The sequence below is a fragment of the Monodon monoceros genome, unplaced genomic scaffold (assembly GCF_005190385.1).
Source record: "Monodon monoceros isolate NGI ecotype Baffin Bay Population unplaced genomic scaffold, NGI_Narwhal_1 Super_Scaffold_15, whole genome shotgun sequence".
Classification (NCBI taxonomy): Eukaryota; Metazoa; Chordata; class Mammalia; order Artiodactyla; family Monodontidae; genus Monodon; species Monodon monoceros.
The window spans coordinates 31,760,159-31,786,289 of record NW_021703771.1 but is presented as its reverse complement, the minus strand read 5'-3'; the positions used below and the strand labels follow the sequence as shown (position 1 = coordinate 31,786,289).

The 26,131-nt window shown below is 37.4% G+C and overlaps 1 protein-coding gene across 4 annotated transcripts in view; it reads left to right on the top strand.

Moving 5' to 3' along the window:
• ASCC3 (activating signal cointegrator 1 complex subunit 3) overlaps positions 1-26,131 on the top strand; it is a 337,033-nt gene that overhangs the window by 304,960 nt on the left and 5,942 nt on the right. For all 4 annotated transcript variants that reach the window (XM_029223639.1, XM_029223640.1, XM_029223641.1 and 1 more), the window contains 3 exons: positions 1,753-1,977; positions 21,385-21,536; positions 23,692-23,839. In XM_029223639.1, coding sequence (XP_029079472.1) covers positions 1,753-1,977; positions 21,385-21,536; positions 23,692-23,839 — 525 coding nt within the window. The remainder of the gene's footprint in view (positions 1-1,752; positions 1,978-21,384; positions 21,537-23,691; positions 23,840-26,131) is intronic.

The following is a 26,131-nucleotide window of genomic DNA, read 5'->3' as shown; positions in this document are numbered from 1 at the left end:
TCTAGCTCAGAAATTCTTTCCTAAACCACGTCCAGTCTACCAATAAGCTCACCAAAGGCATTCTTCATTTCTTTTAGTGTTTGTGTATTCACCATTTCCTTTTGATTCTTTTTTAGGATTTCCATCTGTCTGCTTCCATTGTTCATTTGTTCTTACATGCTGTCTATTTTATCTGTCAGAGCCGTTAGCATATAAATCATAGTTTTAAATTCCTGATCTGATAATTCTAACATCCCTGCCATGTCTGGTTCTGATGATAGCTCTATTTCTTCAAATTGTGTTTTTAGCCTTTTGGTATACCTTGTAATTTTCTTGATAGCTGGACATAATGTACTGGGTAAAAAGAACTGCTATAAATAGGCCTTTAATAATGTGGTGAGGTGGGGCATGGCGGTGTAGGGGAAATATTCTCTGGTCCAATGATTAGGTCCCAAGTCTTCAGTGAGTCTGTGCCTCTGTGCTGTGAACTTCACAGCTATTTCTACCCTCACCCCTTAGGTGGGATAGGATGGCTAGAGTGAGCTGGAGTGGGGTATTTCCCTTCTCCCACACGCAAAGCTTGAGCTGGTTACAGTTGGGTACTTCCATTCCCCAGGTCAGTTAGGTTCTCATAATATATCCCAGCAGGGTTAGGCTCCAGTTAACTAGTTTCTCCTGAGAGCAGGCCTTGTTAAGAAGGACAGAGTGCTCTAACGTATTTCAGGATGGTTCTTTTCCCCTCCCCTTGCTAGAAGCCCAAGGCGATTTTTCTCTGATATTTACTGTGGGAATCTGGTTGAGCTCCTAAAGGTAAATTTCACAGTATTGTGGGGGCCCCCTATGACTGGGTCCCCCTGGAGTTTTTAGCTCTCGGAGTTGTCTGCACTGTACCTCCCACAATTCATCAGTTACAGTTCAGGTTTTCTTACCTCGACACTGATTGCCAAGGCATTTTCTGCTTGTGAGCCTCTGCTCCTCTTAGCGGTGACTCCCTGCATTCGCCTGTGTTTCCAATCTTGGAGGCAGCGGTTTGCCCTGTGTTCTTCCTTCTCGTGGATTCAAGACGAGTTGTTGGTTTTTTCAACCTGTTCAGCTTTTTACTTGTTAGGATGGAGTGGTGGCTTCTAAGCTCCTTGCATGTGGAACCGGAAACCCCCAATTTTGAACACTTTTATTTTAATCTAATTTATTACAGTAAGTCTTAAGTTAATGATCCTGGTCTTCACCCTTTTCTTATCTCACCAACCCTATCCTCATCCCCTTTCTCCCAGCCCTGTCTTATTTCTTCCACTCATTCTATAGATCCTCACTTAAATATCTCTTTTTCCAAGACGCTTTCCCTGACCTTCTAAAATAACTAAGTCCCCAAACTGAATATCCCTTCAGCACTCTGTGCTTACCATATCATAACATTCATTTCCACTTTCAGGACTTGTTTTTCCCTGATGAACTCTCAGTTTCTGGTTCGTTGGCCCGGGTCCACTGTCAAGCATAACATTTGACGCTTACTAGGATCTGTATTGTTTTTGTTGACTGGATAAATAACAAGAGCATTCATGAATTTCAGATGTATTAGACATTACTAGCTTTTGCTTAATATCAATAGTAGTACTGACCACAGCAGAATTTTAAGGAATATGGTTATTTTACAGTTTTTCTAAAGCATGTTTTAAATGTCAGTAGTTAAAGCTAAGAAGTACATTAAATATTATACTTTTGATACGGTACATTTATATGTACATTATATATATATGGGTTTGTTTGTTTTTTCAGGATGCAGAAGAATACACAGATTTGCCAGTAAGACACAATGAAGATCATATGAATAGCGAACTGGCAAAATGTCTTCCATTAGAATCAAATCCTCATTCATTTGACAGCCCTCACACCAAAGCTCATCTCCTACTGCAGGCACATCTCAGCCGAACCATGCTGCCCTGCCCAGATTATGACACTGATACCAAAACAGTGTTGGACCAAGCTCTCAGAGTATGTCAGGTATGAAAGTCATTTCTAATTACCTACATTTTCTCCCATTCTTTCTGGTTTTTTTCTTTTTAGAATAAAATATACTTGCATTTAAAGATTTTTATTGTAGCATTGTTGAGAAAAAATCTGGTGACTCAAATTAAGGATTTTTGAAGGAAAAGCAAATATAAATGCAGTAAGATAACAATTTTAGTCATCCATTCAATCAAAATTTACTGAAGGTAAACTAAGTGCCAGGTACTTTGCTAGGTTCTGAGCATACAGCAGTGAACAAACAGAAGAGAACCTGCTGTAATGGGCTTTCACTAGAGATGGTGAAGACAGACAATTAAAAATATAAGTCAAGTGGTGATCACTGCTATTTTAAAATAATAATAAAGCATAATAAAGGATATATGGAGAAAGATGGAGGGTGCCATTTTGTACTATCTTTTAATGTGGTATTCTGGGACTGTCTTTCTTATGAGATGACATTTAAGAAACAAAGGAAGGGAGTGAGCTGTGGGGTTATTCCAAACAGTAAGAAGAGCTAGTGCCAGGATTCATGTAGGAACTTACTAGGTATATTCAAGAAAAATCAAGGTGGCCATTGTAAAAAACATGAAAAGGGGTGGGTAGAAATGAGGTCAAAGAGGGGTGGGAGTGGAGATTAAGATAAAATGGGGTCAGGTCACGTAGGGAGTTTGTAAAACCATGGTAAGGCTTTTGGATTTTACTCTGAATGAGAGGGAAGCTGTAGAGCAGTGGTTCAATAATGGTTATGGTGGCTCTATCTATGAGTATTTACCATATTAATGAAAATGGAAACATTCTCAAATATTTATTACTTCATTTTTAAATAACACTAATATACCCATTATTATGTAATGATTTTTCATGAAAAATAACTATTTTCCAAAACAATTAGTGAGAACTGTAATAGCATTTTATATTTTTGCAAGTATCTTTCATGTCTAGCTTAATAGAAGTCAGCTAAATTCGTTTAACACCTTTTGCAAGCAGTCTGTTACAATATGGTGTTTTAATTGAAGTATATGAAGGAAATCCAGCCTCACTGAGATATGTAGTTTAAAGAAGGAAGAGTATTTTTACAGCCTTTTCAGAAAATTGTAGATATTCTCTGATACTATACAAAACCTTGACATGTTATATTCCTTAGTTAGTTGCAATGTGGAATCTGAAACCATATCAATGAACTTTATACCTTGAAAGCTGTAAGGCTAGGCAAGAAATGATGGTGGCTGGACCAGGTTGGTATGGGTGAGACTGGTGAAAATTGGTTGGGTCCTGTATATTTTTTTAAGGAGAATCTGCTAATGGATTGGACAAGGGTTTTTAGGGAGAGCAAGGAGCCAAAGATGTTTCCAAAGCTTTTCTCCAGAGCAAGTGGAAAGCTGGAGCTGCCATTTGCTGGGAGATGACTGTGAGAGGAGCAGGGTGGGAGAAGCACACCTAAAGGATTGAGCTTATAAGAGATTTTGATTTTCTACATTATGGCTTTTTGGACATTTATATATAAAAAACAATTTTAAAGATTTTCAAAAGACTGATGTTTTTAAAGGTAGAATAAATGAGTCTGTAAAGATTTGTGTATAGGCATTTGCAAAATTAAAGACTTAGAATAACCCAAGCATCTTTCAGGTTATAGAACACTGCCAAATATTACAATTCCATTTATTAATTCTGTATCTGTGTAGAATATCTACATAAATATATGAAAATATATCTAGAGAGAAGATCCAGAATAGTATTGACCAAAAGATTAAGTAGCCGTCTCTGTGTAGCAGCATTTGGGATGATTTTTAATTTCTTCTTTATGCTTTTCTGAAATGTTTGAATGTTTTCAAATGAGCTGCTAACAATTTTATGATCAGGAAAAAAAACGCTTAATTTTATTATTTAAAAGAATAGGCCTGTTTCATAAAATAGAGTATGCACAAACTATCAGGAATTAGAAGGGAAATAAGGCTATAATAAACAAGTAAATTATTTTTACACCTTTTTTGTAACTAACATTTGGTTTATCTCTCTAGGAAGATGGTTTGCCACTCTTTATTAGTCACACTTTATAAACGAAGGTTAAAGTTCCTAAAGTTTTAGCTGTGGCCCTGGATACTCATTTGTGTTTCCTCTAGCTATTTTTTCCCCCTCAAACACTGACCTGTTAATGAACTCAGGGGTCAGGAAGGGTTGGAGAGATGTTGCAGGAGGAATTAAATTTTTATACTTACAGGTATACTTAATAGGTGTACATATTTATATCATATATAAAAGTTACAGTGTATATCAACTCATGCATACCTTTTCACCACTCAGTTAATAATGATTCAAAGGCTATATAATAATAGAAATTAGCAGTTTCACAAGAAGTCTATTTCTAAATGTACTGTAAGGGAAAAGGATTCAATCAGGTACTTTTAGCCTCTATTTCAATATTATGTACAGTTTCGTGGATATTTATATTTCTTGATATTTTTTTACTCCTTCTAAATAACATCTAAAGAGAAATAGTTTTCTCTTTAATTATAAAAGTAATACACTTCATTGTAGAAATTTGAAAAAACAATGTATTAAAATTAAAGTCATTCATAGTAATTATATCTTCACCCCCATCAATATGAGGCTCTTTTTTTGTTAATGAATTAATTTATTTTAATTCAAAAAATTTTTTTTAATTTTTTCATTTTGAAATAACTTCAGACATAAAAAGTTTATAAAAATAGTACAATGAAATTTCCATATATCTTTCACCCAACTTCCCCTAATGTTAACATCTTGCCTCAGTACTGATCCAATCCTGTTAAGTAATCTACAGACCTCATTCCAGTTTTGTCCATTTGGATTTTATCCCACTAATGCCTTTCTCTGTTCCAGGATCCAGTCCAGGATCCCACATTGCGTTTAGTTGTCATGTCCGCTTTAGTCTCCTTGACTTTCAGGACATTGGCACTTGTGAGGAGTATTGGCCAGGTATCTTATAGCGCTATCCCTCAGCTTGGGTTTGCCTGATATCCCCTCATAATTACATTGAAGTTATATATTACTGGCAAGAATACAATAGAAGTGATGTTTTGTCCTCTCGGTGTATCTTATCGGGAGACTTGTGACATGGATGTGTATTATTACCGGGGATGTTAACTTTGTACACTTGAGGTGGTGTCTGCCAGGGTTCTCCACTGTAAAATTACTTTTTTTCCTTTTGTTACTAATATGTTGTGGTGATATACTTTGAGATTATGCAGTTATCCTGTTTCTCATCATATTTTCCTACATTATTTTCATCATCCATTGGTGACTTTTGCCTGAAACAATTATTACTACTGTGATTTTCTATTCCCATCATTCCCAGAATTTCTGTTTTCCTCCATTTATTTATTTACTTTATTCATTTATTTATATATTTATTTATTTATAAGTATAGGCTCACGAGTGCTTGTTTTTATTAGAGAGTGGTTTTAGAGACTAAAATCTGGGTGCTTGTTGACTCCATCACTGCCTGGATATTATTGCCTCTGGCCCCCTCAGTGGGCAAAGCTAGGAAATATAAGTATATATACATAGACATCTATATCTATTTGTATATCTGCTTAGCTCTGTGTGTGTGTGTGTGTGTGTGTGTGTGTGTTTGGGTATGTGGGAAACATTTGTATTCATAAAACCATGAGTTCATTCTAATACCTCCAATTCCAGTTTAACACCAAGGGTTCATTTTAGCCTTCCCCTTTTTTAAATTTTGACTCTTTTCTCCACCTGTGAGAAACTTGGCTCTTATTAATCAAAATATGTTTACTTAATTCCTCCATTCTAGCACACTTCTGATGTAGTTTTAGAATGACTAACGCTTACTCCTGCAAAAAAACAAGTTTACTAACTACAGTAGTTGTGTATAGTTCTTTTTTGTCTTTGGAGGCTCAGAGTTTCTTTTTCTTTTTGCATTTACACAAATACACACTTGCTCTCTCACTTTCTTCCTTTGCACATTTTTATCATGTTATTTTATATCCTTTTTTAACTTAATAATTTACAACATTAAATATTCTTCTCAAGCATAATTTCTAATGGCTGCACTGTATTTCTTCATAAGAAGGTCATAGTTTACTTAATTAGTTCCCTGTTGTCAGACATTGTGTGTGCAGTTTTCCTTTAGTGTAAATTATAACATTAGTTATGCTTATAAATATGGATTTGGCTTTTCAGAAGCCACCTGGAAAGAAACTTAGTTGTAAAGGGATGGCAACCAGCTTCATATCCTAAATCCCCTCATTCCTGCAGTTTCTTTGTAAGATTGTGATAAAAGTAACAAGTCAGGAAGAGGAAAGAATATTAGGGTTGTTAATGGAAAATCTGGGGGGGGAAGTCATGACTTGATAAAATTTTCCATGACTGAGTGACAGTTTTCATCATTGTACCCTATTGTTCTCATTTGGTACATGGATACTATTGGCCTAGAAGGCATTGGTTCAAGCAGTTTTCCAAGCTGCAGTCCTGCTGGCTGATTGAAAATTATACTACTGCCCTCATGCGACATCAGCATGACCTTGTGTTCTGTGTATGGGACTCAGTGCCACCAGCTCTTACTATAAATTCTGCTCTGCTACTTAGAGCCTTAGTATAAGGCCTTAGGCAAGTCACTGAACCCCTGCTGTCTGAGTAAAAATAACACCTTACAAGAGTGTGACATTAGTTAATATTTATAAAGTAAACAATGATTTGAGGACTCGAGCTAGGTCTATCTTAGTCTCCTCATTCTTAGTAATTCTTTTACTTCCTTGCTTTTTCATGGTCATTTAACTCTAAGTTTTTTATTCCCTTTAATATATAGAAATGTACCTTTTACATGAGCTACGATTTAGATTATGAAAACTCTGTATGACTACCCGTGTCCTGGGGAATCTTTTACAAAAGAAAAACATAGTTGTTGTAGTAGTATTCACTCTGGCTTGAGGTCAGAATGCACAGTATAGCCTGCCTTCTCTTCTTGTACCCATTTGAAATTATGTATCAAGGTCATTTATGTCATTTTTGGGTTTAAGGTGTTTTTGTCATGGTTCTTAATATTTTACTGTTACTAGCATTTCCATCTCCATCCCACCCAACAAAAATAAGAGTAAAAATTTCTGTACGTATCTCAAATTTTTTAAACCTGCTTAAAATACACTAGTTTATAAATTGAGCAATTATGGAATTGATTATTCTTGCCATTAGTCTTTGAGATCCTCTTCTTGATTATGTTAACTCTAAAATATATTTGTAATATGTAGTAAATGATGTGACATATTTTGTGTGCCAGATGTACCCAAGAAAAACTTTATGTTAGCTTTTATGGGAAGATGATACATAAGAAATGCCCCAAATTAAAGTGACTTGCCTAAATTTTTCAAATTTGATGGCAAAGTCAGAACTGATGAAAAGTGTCTGGTGTTTTGATTAGCCCCACACTGTTTTTTTAATCAAGGGACAAAGAAATTGGTTTTCAAAGAAGTCAAATAACTTAGTTAAAAGGTGATCTTTTGAGGCAGTCCATGCTGAAACCAAATGGAGATAGCAGGACTTTAAATCCTGCTCTAATAGCTCTGATCTTTTCTAAGAAGCGCCCTAAGTCTTTACGTTAAAATCATCTTCGTTTAAGTGAAAAATAATTAAATACCAAGCCAAATAGTATAAGAGTACAGGTTTATATCTTAGCCACGCCCACTACCTCCTCTGTGGTATCTACAGCAAAACTGCCCAGTAACTGGACACTTTCAGATGTTTAAGGAAAAAAGGGAAACCATGGCTCGAGGAGCTGACTCAGTGAGCTGAGGACCAAAGGGCTGTGTGATTCAAAGTGTAATTGTGCTGTCAGTTTGCTGGGTTAATTCTGGAAAGTTGCTTTCAGATATAGTAGAGGCCATATTTACCCTTCAGCTAATGCTATCTACCCTGCAGCCTAAGTTTAATAGATCAAAACATCTGTGTGCACAGTAATACTCTTAACGACTACACGATACACCTCATGAAAGGAGAACACACACACACACAGAAATAAGACAGTGTAGATTGATTAGAAAGATCTCTGGAAACCTGTGCTTCCAAATTGAAATTGGAATTAATGTATATTAAATACCAAATTCAACCAGGATATTTGGAGAACTGCATACCATCCCTGTACTCCACACCAAAAAATTGCTATTTAATTATGGTCCATAAGGCAGGCCATCATTAACAGTGGTGCTGGTGAACATTTATTGAGGATTTTCTTTGTACCAGGCTCTGTTCTACTTGCTTCGTATTGCATAGACTCATTTGCCCTAATAATCCAAGGAAGCAGTACAATTATTATCCTTATTTTACAGATGAAGACTAAGTAACTTTCCCAAGATTATAGCAGAAAGAAAAACAGTTTTCAGCATAGGTTGGATATATAATAAAAGTTTATCTTACTGGGTTCCCTTTGCCCTGTAAAGATGGATCTAAAAATTGTACTCATGGCCTAGTCAGGATTTATTTTAAAATATGAGAACTTCACAGGAATTTCTACATTTTTTTAGACCAAGAATTCCCACTAGAACATGAATAATATTTTTTAATTAATCCCTTCTTTTCAATGTATACTCAAGTCACCTCCCTTTAATTACTCTAGTTCCCTTTCAACAGTCTGCCTATAATTACTTTAACCAGTTTCCAAGAGGGACTTGTTAATATGACTGATATTTGTAATTGCTTTATTATATCACTCTATAGTGTCCAGTTGATATGTTTTTTGTTTCAGCTGCTTATGATCCTTCTCGAGGATTTTATATCATGCTAGGTAACGCAGTGAATTAGCCATTTACTTCTTCAGAGTCTCCCCTAAAACTACAATAATTGGAAATAATGGGGGAAAGATCAGATCGCTGATACAACCACAGGAAGAAAAAGGAATGCCATAATAATTATAAGATACTCCTAATAATAAGTAGTGATGCACACTGTAATGACTGTGCTTAGGTTTACTATTACAACACACATACACACATTTTATGTTCCTCTTTCATTCTTCACCGTTTGCCTTCTCTGCTTAGGTTAGGTTCTTGGCTTCTTTCACTGGGTAACCACCACTAGCGGGGCTCCCCTGGAGGCAGCTTTTGTCCATCCCCCTGGTCCTTTTTGAAAAACTTCAAACGTCTAGTAACAATAGGCAATCTCAGAGATTCCCTGTCCCAAGATACAGAACTACCAATTCCCCCAAAAGATAACAGACATCTCCTCTTTACTGTTGAGGGAGTGTGAAGTTCTGTATTCTGTATACCAAGGCACATGTTTATATAGATTGAATTCATGTTCCATTGCACTAATGGAAGTAGGCAAAAGGTAAACCAGGAGACTGGCTTTGAAAATAATTTAGGTGATTCAGTGCCTGAAAGGAAGACCTTTAAGGAGCTATGTTCTGGTGGGTAAGTTTCCATTGTTTCATAAATTCTTGCATCTGACTTTAATATAGGAGCTGTCATTTTACATCATTTTCTTTAAGGCCCAAGTTTTTTTGAACAACTAAGTTTCCAGCCTTTCTTCTCTTTCACACGAGATAATATGTAACTCATATACCACTCAAATTAATGTTATCGTGTTCCAATAGGATTTATCAATTGTCACAAAAGGTGTTTGTCAAAAAATAACTTTAATAAGCTGCATAAATAGAGAAAGGGGGGAAATGTATGAACTGGTATGCTTTCCTCTATTCAGAAAACCCTCTTAAATTTGCAAAACCGAATCCCTAAAAGTTTATTGGTAGGGTTGTTGTTTAGCCCAAACTTCAAAACAATAATTTGACCTCTCTATCTCTCTAACAGTTTCTGATAAACTTAAAGTGTATTACATTTCAGATAACTAGTATCATATATTTTCTATAACCCACAGCTATTCTGAAAACACATTGTGTCTTCAAACTATTTTTTTAAGTATTTTAATCAATAAACTTAAGATATGAATGTATGCATATATTAGAGTCTGAGAATAGAAAAGAATAGGATAAGGGAAGCAAAAGACACAATGATATGAATATTTTTTATTGATCTGGTTATTTTAACTGAGAGATACTTTGACTATAGCTGGGTCTATATTTCTATTAACAAATGATCCCCATTTTTAGTAGATTAAAAAGCTAGAAATATTTGATGATACCACGAGATAGAACTGCCATGGAGCAAGGCTAACATAACCTTTGAGGAGTATTTACCTATGGATGCACTAAGCACAGGCTCAGTGGGCTATAAATTAAATGTATTGAAGAATGTCAGTGTCAATTAAATGAACAAGTTCTAGAATCATAGTCAAATACAGTTAGCAGTGAAAATAGTCCAGGTGGTGCCGAGCTTATCAAAAGAAGTACTTGGTCAAATCCTTAATCCAATACTTGTAAGAAATGTTTTGATGTAGCAATGGTAGATAAAATCTCCTGTATATTCTTAGTAGAATCCTTTCACATTTTTTAAATGCTTATAATTATTATGATTAGATCAAATGAAAAGCTTATCTTTAAATGGACAGTACAGCACAATAGGCTTCAGAAAGCTTCTTCAAATCATTTTGAGAAAAAGATGGAAGGGTGATAAATAAATAATTTTTAGACTTCCAGAATTGGATTATACATAATTAGTAATCTACAAAGAGTTCATTTCTGCAACTGAAGTCGTTAAAGGATCCTAAGATGAAAATTACACTATTAAGTTTTAAATATATCTTTTATATTTTTATGGGTATGTTTCAAGGAATATTAATACTATGAGCATACATTTAGAGGATTCTGATTCATATTCAAAATATGCTGGAACCTCATCAATAACTATTTATAGTGTCACTGACTGTTAAGGTGACTTGGGCATAATTCTTGGCACATAATAGTTCTCAATATATCATGGGTGAATGGAATGAATAAATATTTCACTTTTTCCTTTCTAGTTCTTTCTTAAGAAAGGATTGAAAAGGGAGATTTACTGTGTGTGGATTCTCACAATGTTTTTAAAATTATCTGCCAAATCTGAATTGTCTACTAACAAATGTAGTCTGTTTGTTGTAAACATTCATGTGACCTTATCAAATTCATAGAGACAGGGAAGTCTAATTCAGGCTGCTTTCCTAGCAAGACTGCCAGGAGCTCATATCTTGCCATAGAAGCCTAGTGAGGTTTCATTAATGGATGTGTATTTCAAAACAAATAATTTTAAATGAACTTAATCCTGAGTGATTATTCTTCCAGATGCAAAGATCTTCACTATGGTGCAGAATCATCATCCAGCTAGTGCTTATTTTATCCTGTATCAAAGTTACATTTTAATTCCACAATAGAACACCCAAAACACCTAAAACAAAGCACCATTCCCCACTACAGACGCAACACAGAGCTAATGCATTTAGCATTTCCAAAACTAACACAAATGTGTGGATTTTGAGGTGTAAAACACCTTCACTTACTCTTGTGGATTTACAGGTGATCTCCCTTCAAGGACTATAATATAATTTGGGAGGCTATTTCCCCCTGGATGACTCTACCTGTAAGCCTTTGAATGACAATTTGGTACTGGTTTATTGATGATATGATGCTATTATGAAGGATCCTTCTACCTCCAGCTCTTCTCCTCATACCCACATAACAACCCTTTTCCCGGTTGGGGCTGTAGGAAATGAGTAATGCTTAACCCATTTGTGTGATCAATTCACTTAAGCAGCTACTGTGAAATGTTAATCACAACTTTAATTTGTACTGCATTAGCATTTTGATTAACTTGTAGGCTTGCTAGCACACTTGAAGCGCTTTTACTCATAGTTACAGCTCGGAAATGACTTTTTGATTAATTAAGTTTGTTAGACAGCAGCTGAGCTTCCTGAATGCTAACCTTCTGGGGGTAAAAGTTCAGGAGAAAGTTACTGTGAACAACTGTTGCTATTGAAAAAGATTCTTGTAAATGTACTTATAGCATTTTAATTATTGACAAAATATTGTATCATTACTTGCAGCTGACCTGAACCTTTAAAGGAGTGTGCCTTTCTGTCAAGAAAGCTTTTCTTCACGTTTTCCCATCATTGTAAAACTTCTGGGAGCTCTTGAACTAAATAGTGCAGTTTCTAGCAGATGTCTAACAACTAATGTTTTAACAGGCTGCCTAGGATGAATCTCCATAGTTTCTTTTTCAGGTAAACTTTGTATTTTAGAATAGTTTATACTTACAGAAAAGTTACAAAGATAGTACAGAGATTTCCTGTATATCCCACACTCAGTTTTCCTCTGTAATTAACATCTTACATCAATATGGTACATTTGTCACAATTAATGAACCTTTATTGATATATTATGATTAACTAAAGTCCATACTTATTCAGAATTCTTTAGTTTACTTAATGTCCTTTTTCTATTCTAGGATTCCATTCAGGACACCACATTACATTTAGTTGTCATGTCTCCTTAGTCTCCTCTTGGCTGTGAGTTTCTCACACTTTCATTGTTTTTGATTATCTTTCCATAGTATTTTGCACTTTCATGATGTTCCATAAGTAACAACTTGGTTTCTATAAATTAATGAAATTTTTTTTCTCATTCTGGACTAAGTAAGTCTTTCTCTTCAACTCTGACCATGTATTATGTTTATGTCATTTCATTTGAACAAATGTAGCAACATTTTCTAGCCATTTCAACCTTCCTCATGACCTTATTTTCATGTGGTTTTTGCAGTCCCTACACTATCACTAGATACGTAGGATGACTATCAGGAGATGTGAGGAAAAGGAGAAAGTTTCCTTGAAGAGGAAAAAGGCTAAAGGGAGGAAGAAGAGAGAATGCAGGTCATCAGAATGCTGAGAGGGAGTAGAGAGGCTGGAGCATCTCTGTCCGCTCCATATGCTCACCCTACAGCCACAGCTGGAAGACACTGAGAACTAAATTCACAGACTTTGCAAACTGAAGTTTAGAAAGTTTTTAACAATGGACCTTAAAGCTACATCTCATTATGCATCTGTTAACATGCCTCTTGATGCACATTGAAAATGATAGTTTTTCTTTTAGTGACCTAAGTCAGTGTTGCTATTTCCTTGCAGTGAAGTTGACTTAATTCAGTCACAGTAACTTGGATTATTTAAACCCAGAATTCACTTATGTTTCAAAAGATATTTAATGCCTGCATATCAAATATTAAGATGTAGTTTTATAACCAAGTGGTGGGTTAAAATTTATTTTGAAATTTTAGGTTTTAAAAAATCCTGTTGACAAAATTTGTTCAGAGACAATAATCAGCTAAATGCATAATACTTTTGTCTGGAGTCTGCATTTTTCTGTTAGGTAGGGGAAAAAAGGATAGATGTAAACCACTTTAAATCCTCCTTGAAATAAGACAGGGTATATGTAAATCATTCAGAGGTTGTGGACTATAGTGTGATGAGCACAGAAAATGAAATTAGAAAACCAAAATCAAGTCTTAACTTACCACTTTTCACCATTGCAATGACAGTCACTGGACTTATGTGAGTTTCAGTTTTCCCATCTGTGAAAAGGAGCCCCTACTAACGTCTGCCTCATACTTGGTATTAAGAGCTATTTACAAAAGTATTTTATAGTCTACACACTACTGTACAAATATTTTCATCACACTACATGTGCATACTGTCTGTACAGTTTGTATATATGTCACTGCTACCTTTCACAATAATTGAATGAAATGTATTTGATACAAAACACAGATATATTGTCAAGCTTGCATTTTAAGTATAATCTATAGTAGCAGAAAACAAAGGAAAATATCTGTAGATTTGGATAAATCTATCCTTTGCAGAAATAGTTAACATCACTGTGAAATGTGGTTGAATTTAAATGCCAAGACCCAACTTGATATGCTTAGGGAATTCTTGAAATCGATTCAGAATAAGTATTGAGGACATGAGGTGTATTCAAGTCAAAAAGCATGCCGTTGGCTTCAGGACCCTTTCAGCCTAAAAAATTCTCTTCCAGAGAGTGTCCATTCTCTGAACTCTAGTTCGTTTTGATTGTGGGGATGAGGGGCAGGTTGTTTCTGGTGGGGGTAGTGGTGGTGGTTTTACCTTTGCACAAAGCCGGGTTCTTGAGTTTGCCCTGTGAGTTCCACATGAGGATGAGGTCTGGGCTGTGTAGAGTATGTGTACCCCTCTTTGTTTTTGCCTCTCTCTCTCCTCACCCATCTCATCTCTCCTTTCTTTCTCTCTCCCTCCCTCTGTTGCTCTCAGTCAGACATAGGCAGACACAAACACCACCTCATTTCTACATTCCCTGTGAAACTCCTGAGCTGACTCATTCTTCCTGTTTTGCCAATAATCGAAGTCTACCTCCTCTGAGCTCTCCAGTCTTTCTTCTCAGATTCCTCCTTCTTTTACCGGTGTATATTTTACTTTGTGTCTGTAAGATTCCTTTTTCATCTGTGTTCTTAAGTCTGAATCTCTTTCCCCACCTTCCTTAAACCCCAGTTCACAGCCTTCAGCTCCATTCCAGCTCCTGCGGTCACCAGAGTGGCTTCAGCAGATGACCTTTTCAACACTGTAATCGCATGCATCTCAAACTCCTCTGCTCTAATCATTACTATATCCACACCGCTTTTGCCATCACCTCCATGGTATCACCCTCTGACTCTCCTCTCTCACCTCACTTCTTTACCTGTCAGCTTGACTGAACGTTTCTGTTACTCATCAGCCGGGCATCTCTCCTCCCCTCCCTGATCCCTCGGTCCAGTCCTCAGTCCCCTGTGTCTTCACTTGTCACTGGCCCTAGAGTTGTCCATTTCAACAGTGATGTCACCAGTAACCTAAAATCTCAACATCCAAATTCTCTGCTTTCACACCCAAATTAATCCTACTCATTATTGTCGGAAACAATCACAAAACATTTCTAATTATTTCAATTTCTACTTGTTTCTAATAATTTCTATAATTATTATTTCAAAGTCATGCTGTTGAGGCTCAACACTGCTCTGGTTTTTATTCACATCATTAATTCCCCCAGTACTTACTCCAAACCTTTTCATGCTCCTTTACAGTACTTTTTCCCAGGAGGAGGCATCACCTCCAACTCGCAGAGGTGACTGAGACCCTGTGATAGGAGTGCTATCAATTTCCATTCTCTTCCTTCAGAGCTTCCCTCTCTCGAGTGAATTTGTGTGAGGTCTCAGTGACCTGCTGAAGCCTCTCTTCTCTGTGAGGCCCTTGCTCACACGCCCCGGCAGTGGAACCCTCTTCTGATCCCAAGAGGGTCTTTTCTCTCTGCATCTTATTCTGTGCCTACTGTAGCCTGCCTTCTCTTTTGACTTAGGCTTTTCTGCCCCTAACTCCAAGGGTGTTACAGTCCATCTGGAAAGATAGAAAGTGAACTTTATAAAAACAAGCAACACTATAGTGTGAGTATATTGGCATTTTATTGATGAAAGATTAAAGCTTACAGAAGATAGACACAAGCCTAATCAAACTCCTTGGTTTTTAAAATTTTTTAGATGAGAAAAATACCATTAAGTCATTTGCCTCAGGTCTTATGGTTAATTTAAAGGCACAAGCCTCTAACCTCTGAGGCCAAGCCTCTTTCTAGTATACCACACCATCTTCAAACCAGTATCAAGTGTTCATGAATTATGCATCTGTTTATACTTCATCCAAACTTATTGTTTGCTTTAAACATTGTGTTGTCGGGAAACCTTCTCAAAGTCTCATTTTATCTTGTAGCACATTCATCAAGGAATCTTCTGTTCTAATCTAGGACCCGATGGAATTCCACACACTTTCCTCTCATCCTGAACTTTATAGGCAGCGTCCTATACTAGTTAAAAGCAAGCACTTTGGAGTCAAGCTCCCCAGAATTTGAATCCCAGCTGTACCAATTAACCAGAGCTATGCAGCTTTAGGTATATTTCTTTCCCTCTCTGAGCCACAATGTCTTCATCTGTACAATGGGTTTTCGTTCAGTAACTTTAATAAGATGGTTATCAGAGTATCCGACAAATAGTACATGCTTAACAAAGGACCACCGTAAGCAGGTATTTCAGTAGTGCCCTTAAGAGTCCCTTACATGCTCTTACCCCTTTGTTCTTTCCTGCGTTTCCTCATCTTATCTCCAGGTAACTGCCGCTCTGCTATCCTCACCTCTGCCTCAAAGATGCTCATTTTAACTATTCTGGCTGCCCGCTTTGTGCCCAGGATTTCTGAGTCCACATCCCTAGCCCATACTCTCTCTCCAGAGCTCACTTATACCTGGGCTTCTCACCTGGCTTCACAGTGGCACCTCGGTTAAAATGCGTTCAAAACCACACTCATTGCCTGCTTTCCTATAAATAAATGACAACCCCACAGTTTCTGTTAATTATGGTAAGGTTTTATTTGTGGTTTAACTTCATAAATCAGTGTAATGCTAGGAATCATATTTCCACTCTCACTGCTGGATGACAAAGAATTCTGAGTCAGCAATCAGTTGAAGTTGATTTTAACTTAGTAGGAGAAAGTCTTGTGCGTGGAGTCAGCCTCCACCCATTTGTTCGCATAAACTTAGAATCATCCTAGCTTTGTCTGATAGGTAGCATGCCCAGTAGAAGATGGGTAAGAGGTAAAGGGGGATTCAACATTTGCCTAACGTTAATGCTAAGGTGGAAGAATGTGCAGAGTTTTTTCTCCTCGGTGTACTAAAGCAACCTTTTGTTGTTTGAGTATTAAATCTCTGTAAGGAACTTTGAGGTGTCTTGGGGAACTGAGCCATGATCTCTAGCTGTTACCAAAGCCAGCCCCATTCTAAGGAGGAGCATATACCTATTAGTTCTTTTTTTTTAATACAATTTTTAAAGGTTACACTGCATTTACAGTTATTACAAAATATTGTCTGTATTCCCCGTGTTGTCCAATATATCCTGGTAGCCTGTCTCACACCCAGTGGTTTGTACCTCCCACTCTTCCACCCCTGTATTGCCCGCCCACTGGTAACCACTAGTTTGTTCTCTATATGGGTGAGTCTGCTTCCTTTTGGTTATATTCACTAGATTGTTATATTTTTTAGATTCCACATATAAGTGATATCATACAGTATTTGTCTTTCTCTGACTTATTTTCATTAGCATAATGGCTTCCAAGTGTATCCATCTCACTGCAAATGGCAAAATTTCATTTTTTTATGGCTGAGTAGTATTCCATTGTGTATATATACACCACATCTTCCTTATCTGTTCATCTATCGATGGACACTTAGGTCACTTCTGTATCTTGGCAGTTGTAAATAATGCTGCTATGAACATTGGGGTGTATGTATCTTCCGAATTAGTGTTTTCATTTTCTTTGGATATATACCCAGGAGTGGGATTGCAGGATCATATATTAGTTCTATTTTCAGTTTTTTGAGGAACCTACATACTGTTTTCCACAGGGGCTGCACCGATTTACATTCTCACCGACAGTGCACGAGGTTTCCCTTTTCTCCACATTCTCGCCAACATCTATTTGTGGTCTTTTTGATGATAGCCATTTTGACAGGTGTGAGGTGATACCTCACTGTGGTTTTGATTTGCATTTCCCCGATGATTAGAGATGTTGAGCAGCCTCTCATGTGCCGCTTGGCCCTCTGCATTTCCTTTTTGGAAAAATATCCATTTAGTTCTTCTGACCATTTTTTAGTTGGTTGTTTCTTTTTTTGATGATGAGTTGTATGAGCTGTTTCTGTATGTTGGATATTAACCCCTTATTGGTCACATCATTTCCAAATATCTCCTCCCATTCAGTAGCTTGTCTTTTTGTTTTGTCAGTGGTTTCCTTTGCTGTGCAAAAGCTTTTAAGTTTAATTAGCTCCCATTTGCTTATTTTTGCTTTTATTTCCTTTAGGAGGTGGATCCAAAAAAATACTGCTGCAATTTATGTCAAAGTGTTCTGCCAGTGTTTTTTTTTCTAGGAGTTTTATGGCATCCGGTCTTGCATTTAGGTCTTTAATACATTTTGAGTTTATTTTTGTATATGGTGTTAGAGAATGTTCAAATTTCATTCTTTTACATGTACCTGTCCAGTTTTCCCAGCACCACTTATTGAAGAGACTGTCTTTTCTCCATTGTATATTCTTCCCCGCTTTGTCGTAGATAAATTGACCATAAATTTGTGGGTTTATTTCTGGGTTGTCTATCCTATTCCATTGATCTATGTGTCTGTTTTTGTGCCAGTACCATACTGTCCCACCTGTTCTCATCTACCAGGAAGACTGCTGTAAAAGATAGTGAGACATAGGGAGTCCTTTTCCTAGGCTCAGTCATGCAGACATGTCAGGGTGACCTGCCAGACCCTCAGACCCATTTACCTGGACCATCCCTTAGCCTTAGCCCCTTCAGGTACCTACCTGCATGGTGACACGGACTTGTCCACTCAAACTGAGAACGAGGCCCATGCCCTCCAGTTTGGCCTGGGCGGCAGGGTCTGTCTTTGGCCTTATGTGTCCCCTGACTTTCTTGCAGTTGCTCACCTCTGCTGATGAACAGCTCTGCCCACTCCATGCATTTGCTCCCCACCTTACATGCCCTGCTCCTCGAATCCCTGTACTACTCAGTGCAGAAATCAACCCCCAAAGGTCCAAAGGAAGTCCCTCTGAGAAAGAATGAGTTGTTTCAGGGTGTTCTTTTCATCTCATCATAGAGGAACGTTAAAACAGGTACCTGTTTACTGAGATCTGATATTGAGGCCTAACAGATCTATACTGTTCCAGGCAGTATAGTAGATATCTTACATCATCTCATTTTACCCTAATCACACCCCTATATGGACATATAACACCCTTCTATCAGTGAGCAGTCTAGCGGTCATAGGGTTAAGTGATTTCCCAAAATTTACGCATAGTAAGTGGGACAAAATTAGGGTTGAAACCTATGTCTGACATCAAAGCTTGTAATGTTTTCCTGCGCTGTGCTGCCTTTGGCAGATGTGCAGTACCTTAGGTCGAATGTTTGTTATAATTATTGTAATTGGATGTTTACCAGTATTCTTTAATAAATTGAATATTTCTTGAGTGCTCTGTGCTAGGGCTACAGTTCCAAAGACTACTTCCAGAACCTGGCCATCAAGGAGTCTGTATTTAATGGGCACATGTGTAAACAAAGACTCACAATAGGATAGTGGTGGCATGTGTCAAGGTTAGCAGATACATAGGAAAAGAAGTGCCTACGGTCCATCAAGTAGCCTTCACAGGAAGAAGTAACATTTGAGCTCAACTTGAAGGATGAATAGGAACTTCCCAGGTAGACATGGTAGAGGGAGCAGGATTTATAAAAAGAGAACCTGCAGAGAAGCGTTAACTTTTGTCCTCTACACAGCGTGGAGCTATTGAAGAAATTTAAGCAGAGGAGTGACGTGATCAGTTTTGCCTCTGTAAAAATGTACTGTGGTAACAATATAAAATATGAATTGAAGAAAAATTAGATGAGAATGAGGATAAAGGGATATTTATAATATTGCAGGTGAGAGTTGATGAGGGTCTGTGCTATGGCAGTGGCAGGAGGGGGCAGAGAAAACAGGACCCACAAGGGAGTGGTTGGGCACAGCCATGTGGCAACGTTTTGTTCAGCACATTTGCGTAGTCACAACCTTGTCTCATCCTGGATTCTTGGTCTCCCTACCTGCCTTTTCTTGAAATTAAAACAAGATAAATAATAGTTTTCAATTCATAATACAGCCTTTTCATTTACTTCATGTAAGCAATCACTTTGCATGATTTTTTACGTTCCACATCTGGATCATACAAAGAAAGATTGTGGGGAACTCTCATAAATTTTATGAAATCTTTCAACTTCATCATGAAAACTTCAAAGTTAAAAACATACGGTCGGTCCATCCAGCTCTTCTAGTATGTGAGCTTGTGGTCTGGAATTTATTTCCAGTCAAGTTGTAATGTAAAAATCACAAGTAAAATCACCATAGTTACTCCACATTACAACTTCTGACATTATCATGATACTGCATTACTCATGAGGTATAATTACTCATTTCTCTTCCCTTACGGAGTTCGCGAGTTGTGACTTGTGAGCTAATACTTTTATTTTCGTCTGAGTAGTGTTGCTCGTGACCAGCTTGTCTCATATACTTCAAAGACAAAGTGTTTAAATCAGTTGTGCAGAGAAATAGGAAGAACAGAAGTGGGCTTTCCCTAGATTTATAAACATATACCTTTGTACATGTAAACACTTTCATATGCACACATACACATATACATACATATAAGTATACCTATTATACCAGCCATTAGGCTTTATGATGTACAATTAGTAGGCTCATGGGTGCTAAAGACCAATTGGACCATTCTGTCACGCTAACCATGGCATCCAGAGACGTGGATCCATTTCCCTGTAATGTGTGTAAAAAGACCACAGATTGGTTTAGCCAGATGGTTTTTAAACTATTTTACTTTTCGTAAATTAGAGAACTCTAAGTAGGAAATTCAAAACTTAGAAGGAAAATATGTCTGATTCAGTAGTACTAAGTAGTATGGCAAATCAATTTTACTAACATAATAGACCTTTAAGAACCATTTCTAAAAATGTACTAATAGATTTTGTACAACATTTTATAAATATTTTACCATCAGTGAAACGGTAAAGTATCATTTTAGGCATTTATAAGGTACATCTGATTTCTCTTACCCTCATCTCTTCATTTCCCAAAACAAGAGAGTACACTCCTAAAACTGTATAACGTAGCTGCCTCAGATCATGATATTAACTTATGTGTCTTTAAGTCAGCATTCACCAGAATCTAATTTAATTGAACTAGCTTTGCCTGTGTAAACTTCTCCATTGTTTAAATAAGATTTCACTGTTTAGTTTTGCCTTAAGCAAATGCAGCCGTTTGTTTGTCCATAAAACATTGGATTAAATGTATAGACTAATATGAATAGCTTCTCATCCTTCCACGTGTACCACTGGTCCTTCCCGCTTTTAGTGTGTGGTATAGAATTTTCATTGAAAACCAGGGCTCTGCCTTTAGCCTGCTGTCTGGGGAAAATTCATTTTTGGCAAGAAGACTTCTTATCACCTTGCCATTATTGCTTTTAAATTTGGAAAAGACTACCTGAGATTTATGCTTTAAACGCAGCAACTAGTGCTCTTGATACAGTGGATTATAGAGGTATTTGCCCTCGAGGTACACTGAGTTTTTCTCTTTGTTTTATTACTAGGTGCCAATATTATCTGCTTATCTTTGCTGACCTAAAAAAGTTAAATATTTGGCGCTTTGTACAAAGTAATGTTCAAAAACTGCTGTGAGAGGTTCAGTGTGTTCCCTCCAATCCAACTGTAGTTTACTTTTTGGTTTCTATTTTAATTAGTAGTAATTTAGAGGTATAATGCTTGGGGTGTTTTGTTTTTGTTTTTTTGTTAAGGCTATCATCATCAGACCCCCCACTGAGGGGGCAGGTGCCATGGTATAACATGCGTTCTCCCTGTTCAGGCAATGCTGGACGTGGCTGCACACCAGGGCTGGCTGGTGACTGTCCTGAACATCACCAACCTGGTGCAGATGGTGATCCAGGGGCGGTGGTTGAAAGACTCTTCTCTTCTTACGATACCACACATAGAAAACCACCATCTTCACATTTTCAGGTAAGTATTTTCATTTTCGATGTAATAGGATTTTATTATTTCAAACAATTATTTCCTTTACATGTATGGTCACTTGAATTTCATGTGGTGCCTAGAATACTGATTCTTTACAGTGAAAATGCCCATGTTTCCCAGAGGGAGACATGGCCTAGCGACATAGCATTCCCACTTGGAATTTGACCATTGGTCCCAAGCTGAACCACAGTTCATTTTAACCTTCTATTAAGTTGTTTTACATTTGCAACATCGAATACATTTTCATTTTAACTGTGTTTATTCCTTTACAATATCAGCCTTCATTTTAAAAGACGTTATTAAAGTACTTTGTGACCTAGAGCAAAATAAATTACCAGTTTCTTTTATTGCAGAATAGATTTGAGGGATCAGAAATCTGTTGTCAAAAGTAAACTGTGCATCTGCAAAATGTCCAAAACTGAGCAGTTATATATACTAGCAGCTCAAGATATAACCCGCGTTTAAAAGAAGAGTTTATATTCCTGATAAAATTTTTCAATTTTTAGGTCCTATGTACATGGCTACATATATTTTAGCAAAGGAAACAACAGTACATATTACAGGCAAGGTTGGCAATGTTCAAATGAAAATGTTTCTTTCACACCAGTTGAGAGATACTCTGCAGCCAAAATATTGGTTCACAGTCATGTAAACAAGCAAAACTGTCTGGCTGTGCTTGCCATCATGCACCCTCTCCCTCTCATCAGCTGGACAAGGAGTGGCAGCCCTTTGAGGCATCTGGAGACATACGCCAACCAGAACCTCAGGCACACATGGGGGGTCTCCTCAGGGAAGGCCCTCCATTTGACTGAAGTATACTGGATTCCAGGGCAGGTGTTTCCATGGTGCTTGAGTCCCCACCACAGGATGTCCCTGGTAACTAAAAGGCACATTCAGAGGTGGCGGGGGGGCCACACCAGCAGCAGGTGGCCTGGGGGGAAGAGCAGATACCTCATGTGTCTGCAGCTCAGTTTCAGGAACCCTTCCGATATGGTACTAAAACTTACGGGAGTTGGATTTCAGCAGAAAAGGAGACACATGAGGGTACTAACCCAACAGCACATGGGTCTGTTAGGGAAGCCGGTTGGGGCCTAGGAGATTTGATCCAATTCTTTACTGTTACCCAGAAAAGTGCTGTATTTGTCTAATTTCAGTGATATTGTTCATCTTGCTATATAAACAGGAAATAGATTTAGGTAGATTCCATTCCTGGTGATCCAGCACTATTTATGCTATAGATCTCAAACATTCCCAAAATGCACTTTTAATTGTATGATCTCAACAACTTATAATGAAAACTTTGTTCAAGTACTTATATTAGAGACATTTGCCTGCATCCATTAAAAACATGCCAGGGGGCTTCCCTGGTGATGCAGTGGTTGAGAGTCCGCCTGCCGATGCAGGGGACACGGGTTCGTGTCTGGGTCCGGGAAGATCCCACATGCCGCGGAGCGGCTGGGCCCGTGAGCCATGGCCGCTGAGCCTGCGCGTCCGGAGCCTGTGCTCCACAACGGGAGAGGCCACAACAGTGAGAGGCCTGCGTACCGCCAAAAAAAAAAAACAAAAAAAACATGTCAGGGCTCTGCCAGTTCCGTACTTTATCCACATGGAAGCATTATCACACTTTAGTGCCTTCCTATAGAAATCACCAACTGTCTGTCAACCCTAATTATCTACTGAGCTCACATATGATTTACACATTTTATGTCGTGATAAACAAACTGCCTTGGATTGATGAGAATGCTGTCTCACTGAAGCTTAACAACAGTGGCCTTGGCATGGACATATATACACTACCAAATGTAAAAGAGATAGCTAGAGGGAAGCAGCCGCATAGCACAGGGAGATCAGCTCCGTGCTTTGTGACCACCTAGAGGGGTGGGATAGGGAGGGTGGGAGGGAGACGCAAGAGGGAGGGGATATGGGGATGTAGGTATACATATAGCTGATTCACTTTGTTATACAGCAGAAACTAACACACCATTGTAAAGCAATTATACTCCAATAAAGATGTTAAAAAAATTAAAAAGTTATGTAGTAACTTTAATTTCTGAACTGTTCTAATCATATAAATCATCATTGTCCGAAAATCTCATTTGTGCTATGAAAGAATCATTTGGTTGGTGTTATTCTTTCTCAGGAAATGGAGCCCGGGTATAAAGGGTCCACGTGCCGGGCACCCTGGCTCCATCGAGTGCCTCCCTGAACTGATCCACGCCTGTGGAGGGAAGGACCATGGATTCTGCTCCATGATAGAAAAAGAGCTACCGGCCCCAAAAATGAAGCAGGTAAGGCCATCACTTCCATGTTTCGATGCTCCCTCACTCTGGGAAGTTGTACCAAGAGTTTTCTAACTTAGAGTGCTGCTTTCAGAGTCAGACTCTCCTGAGTTTAAGTTCCACCCGCCATTTACTAACCCTGATTATGAACGCGAAAACATTATACCCGTCTCATGAAGTTTTGGGTAAGATCAAGCAGGATGTTATTATGTAAACTGCTCTATGTAGTTCCTGGTACAGAATAAGAGCTCAACAGATGGTATTAAATAATGACAGTAACAATAATTAGAAGTAGCGTCTGCGTTATTAGAAGGTTGTTTCAGTATAATGCTGTTAAGCCGGCTGAGAAAGGCCTACTATGACTCGCCCATCACTAGGCTGCATTGCTCAAGAGCCCTTCTAATCCCTTCTTCAGAGTGGGTTTTGTTTTGTTTTTATGCTTGGGTATATTTTCGTGCAGTTCCCTCAATTACTCTTTTATGCCCCCGCCCCATTTTAATCACTTTATTGTTTCTAGATTCTAAAGTAGTCCTTCAAAGAAACTCCTTATTTGTATACCCTGTAGTTTAGATATAAATCTGAATCTACGTTGTGAAAGACAACATAGGTCATTGCTCCAAACTATCTTTGGAAAGGTCAAAAACATGAACGAACGATGCCAGAAATATTTGGCATATATAGACTTTTAAGTCTTAAGCAATTTCACCCTAAACATGTCAAAGTTAATGTTCAGGATTTATAACATAATTAACATATTGACTTGCAAATGCAGATACTAAAATAAAGAAACTTCTAAACCATGTCATTTTTTATTTTTTCCAGTGGAACTTATTTTCGAGCAGGACTTGGAAAAAGTATTACAGGCATCAAAGTCTGATTGTTCAATTTCTGTTGAACCCAAAATTGGCACCAAAAGCTACTTAAATATTCATAATAAGTGCCTACCTTTCTAACTAAATTATCATCAAAATTATGAATAAAAACAATATATTTAAAATGAAAACAAGGCCTCTATTAGCAACAACAGATTTCTAACATAACGTACAGTGATTTCAAGCCAAGTTTTAGATGTGATAAAAAATTAGAACATTGTTGTAATTAGTTCAGGAAGAACTCAGAAGTAAACTTACTTAATTTATTTGCATAAATTGCCATTCTGTTATCTTTAAAACCAAATGCAAATTGGCTCAGTCTGATATGATGATGGTTATTTGGCTCAAAAGTGCTTCAATTTGCAGAGCAATCTGGTGTCGGCTCTGCAGTGAGGCGATCCCAGGTAACATACAAATCCTGAATTATTCCAGAAATTAGTATGTTTAAAGCATCAATTTAAGTGCTAATTGCAGTAGTAATGAGAAAAAGCAGTACTACTGTGAGATTTGCATCTTCTACCCCATCAGTATGCCTGCAACGGCTGCTGACTGGCAGAGGATTTGGCTGCTAATTAAATAATTGTATGCATGGCAGTGCTCTTGCCTGATTCAATAGATGAAGATTAATCCTCAGATAAATATGTTTGGCTGGTGTTGAAATGTCTTAGCAATTTCTTTAAAAACAGCTCATGTTTTATACACGCATATGTGAGTGTGTGTGTATGTATGTATGTTTGTGTGTGTATATGTATATATGTACAAATATATACACATACAACAAATACATGTATATACATTGAAGATTGAAAATAATAATACCAAGTGCTGCAAACGATTACAAATATATAAAAGTCAGATCTGACTTTGGGGAGCTTTGTGAAATAAAATTCCAGCGAGTTGCTAACACTTAAAATATTATATTGGTAACTCATTTAAAGGTACAAGTGAAGAAACATATGAAGTCTTGCTTCATGTGGTAAATGTTACCTGTATTGTCTCACGAAGTTAAATGCTTTACAGAAATGGTGTATTTGTGTCTTCACTCTGGCCAGTCTTAAGAGAACATCCAGTGGTACAGCTTCTAGACTCGGTGACTGTTGGTTCTAGCAGGGGATAAGCCATCATTTGTACCTTGAAGCACAGGGTAGACCATTCTGTGGCTTGACTATTTCAAGATCTATTCCAAACGTAATTTCAGATTCACAAGTTATAGGATTGGAGTTGAATTGAAAATTTGCATTGGATTTACATTTTTTGAATTCCTAAGGGATAGTTTGATTCATCAGGGCTTCTTCATTTCAATTAGGTGGTATACTCAACAGCAATAAAGTCTTAGCAAACAGGAAATCAAAGCCTATCAGGAAACCTGTAGTATATATTAAAGAAATACAAGGAAAATCAAAATTATTCATGTGCTTTTAAAAACTAA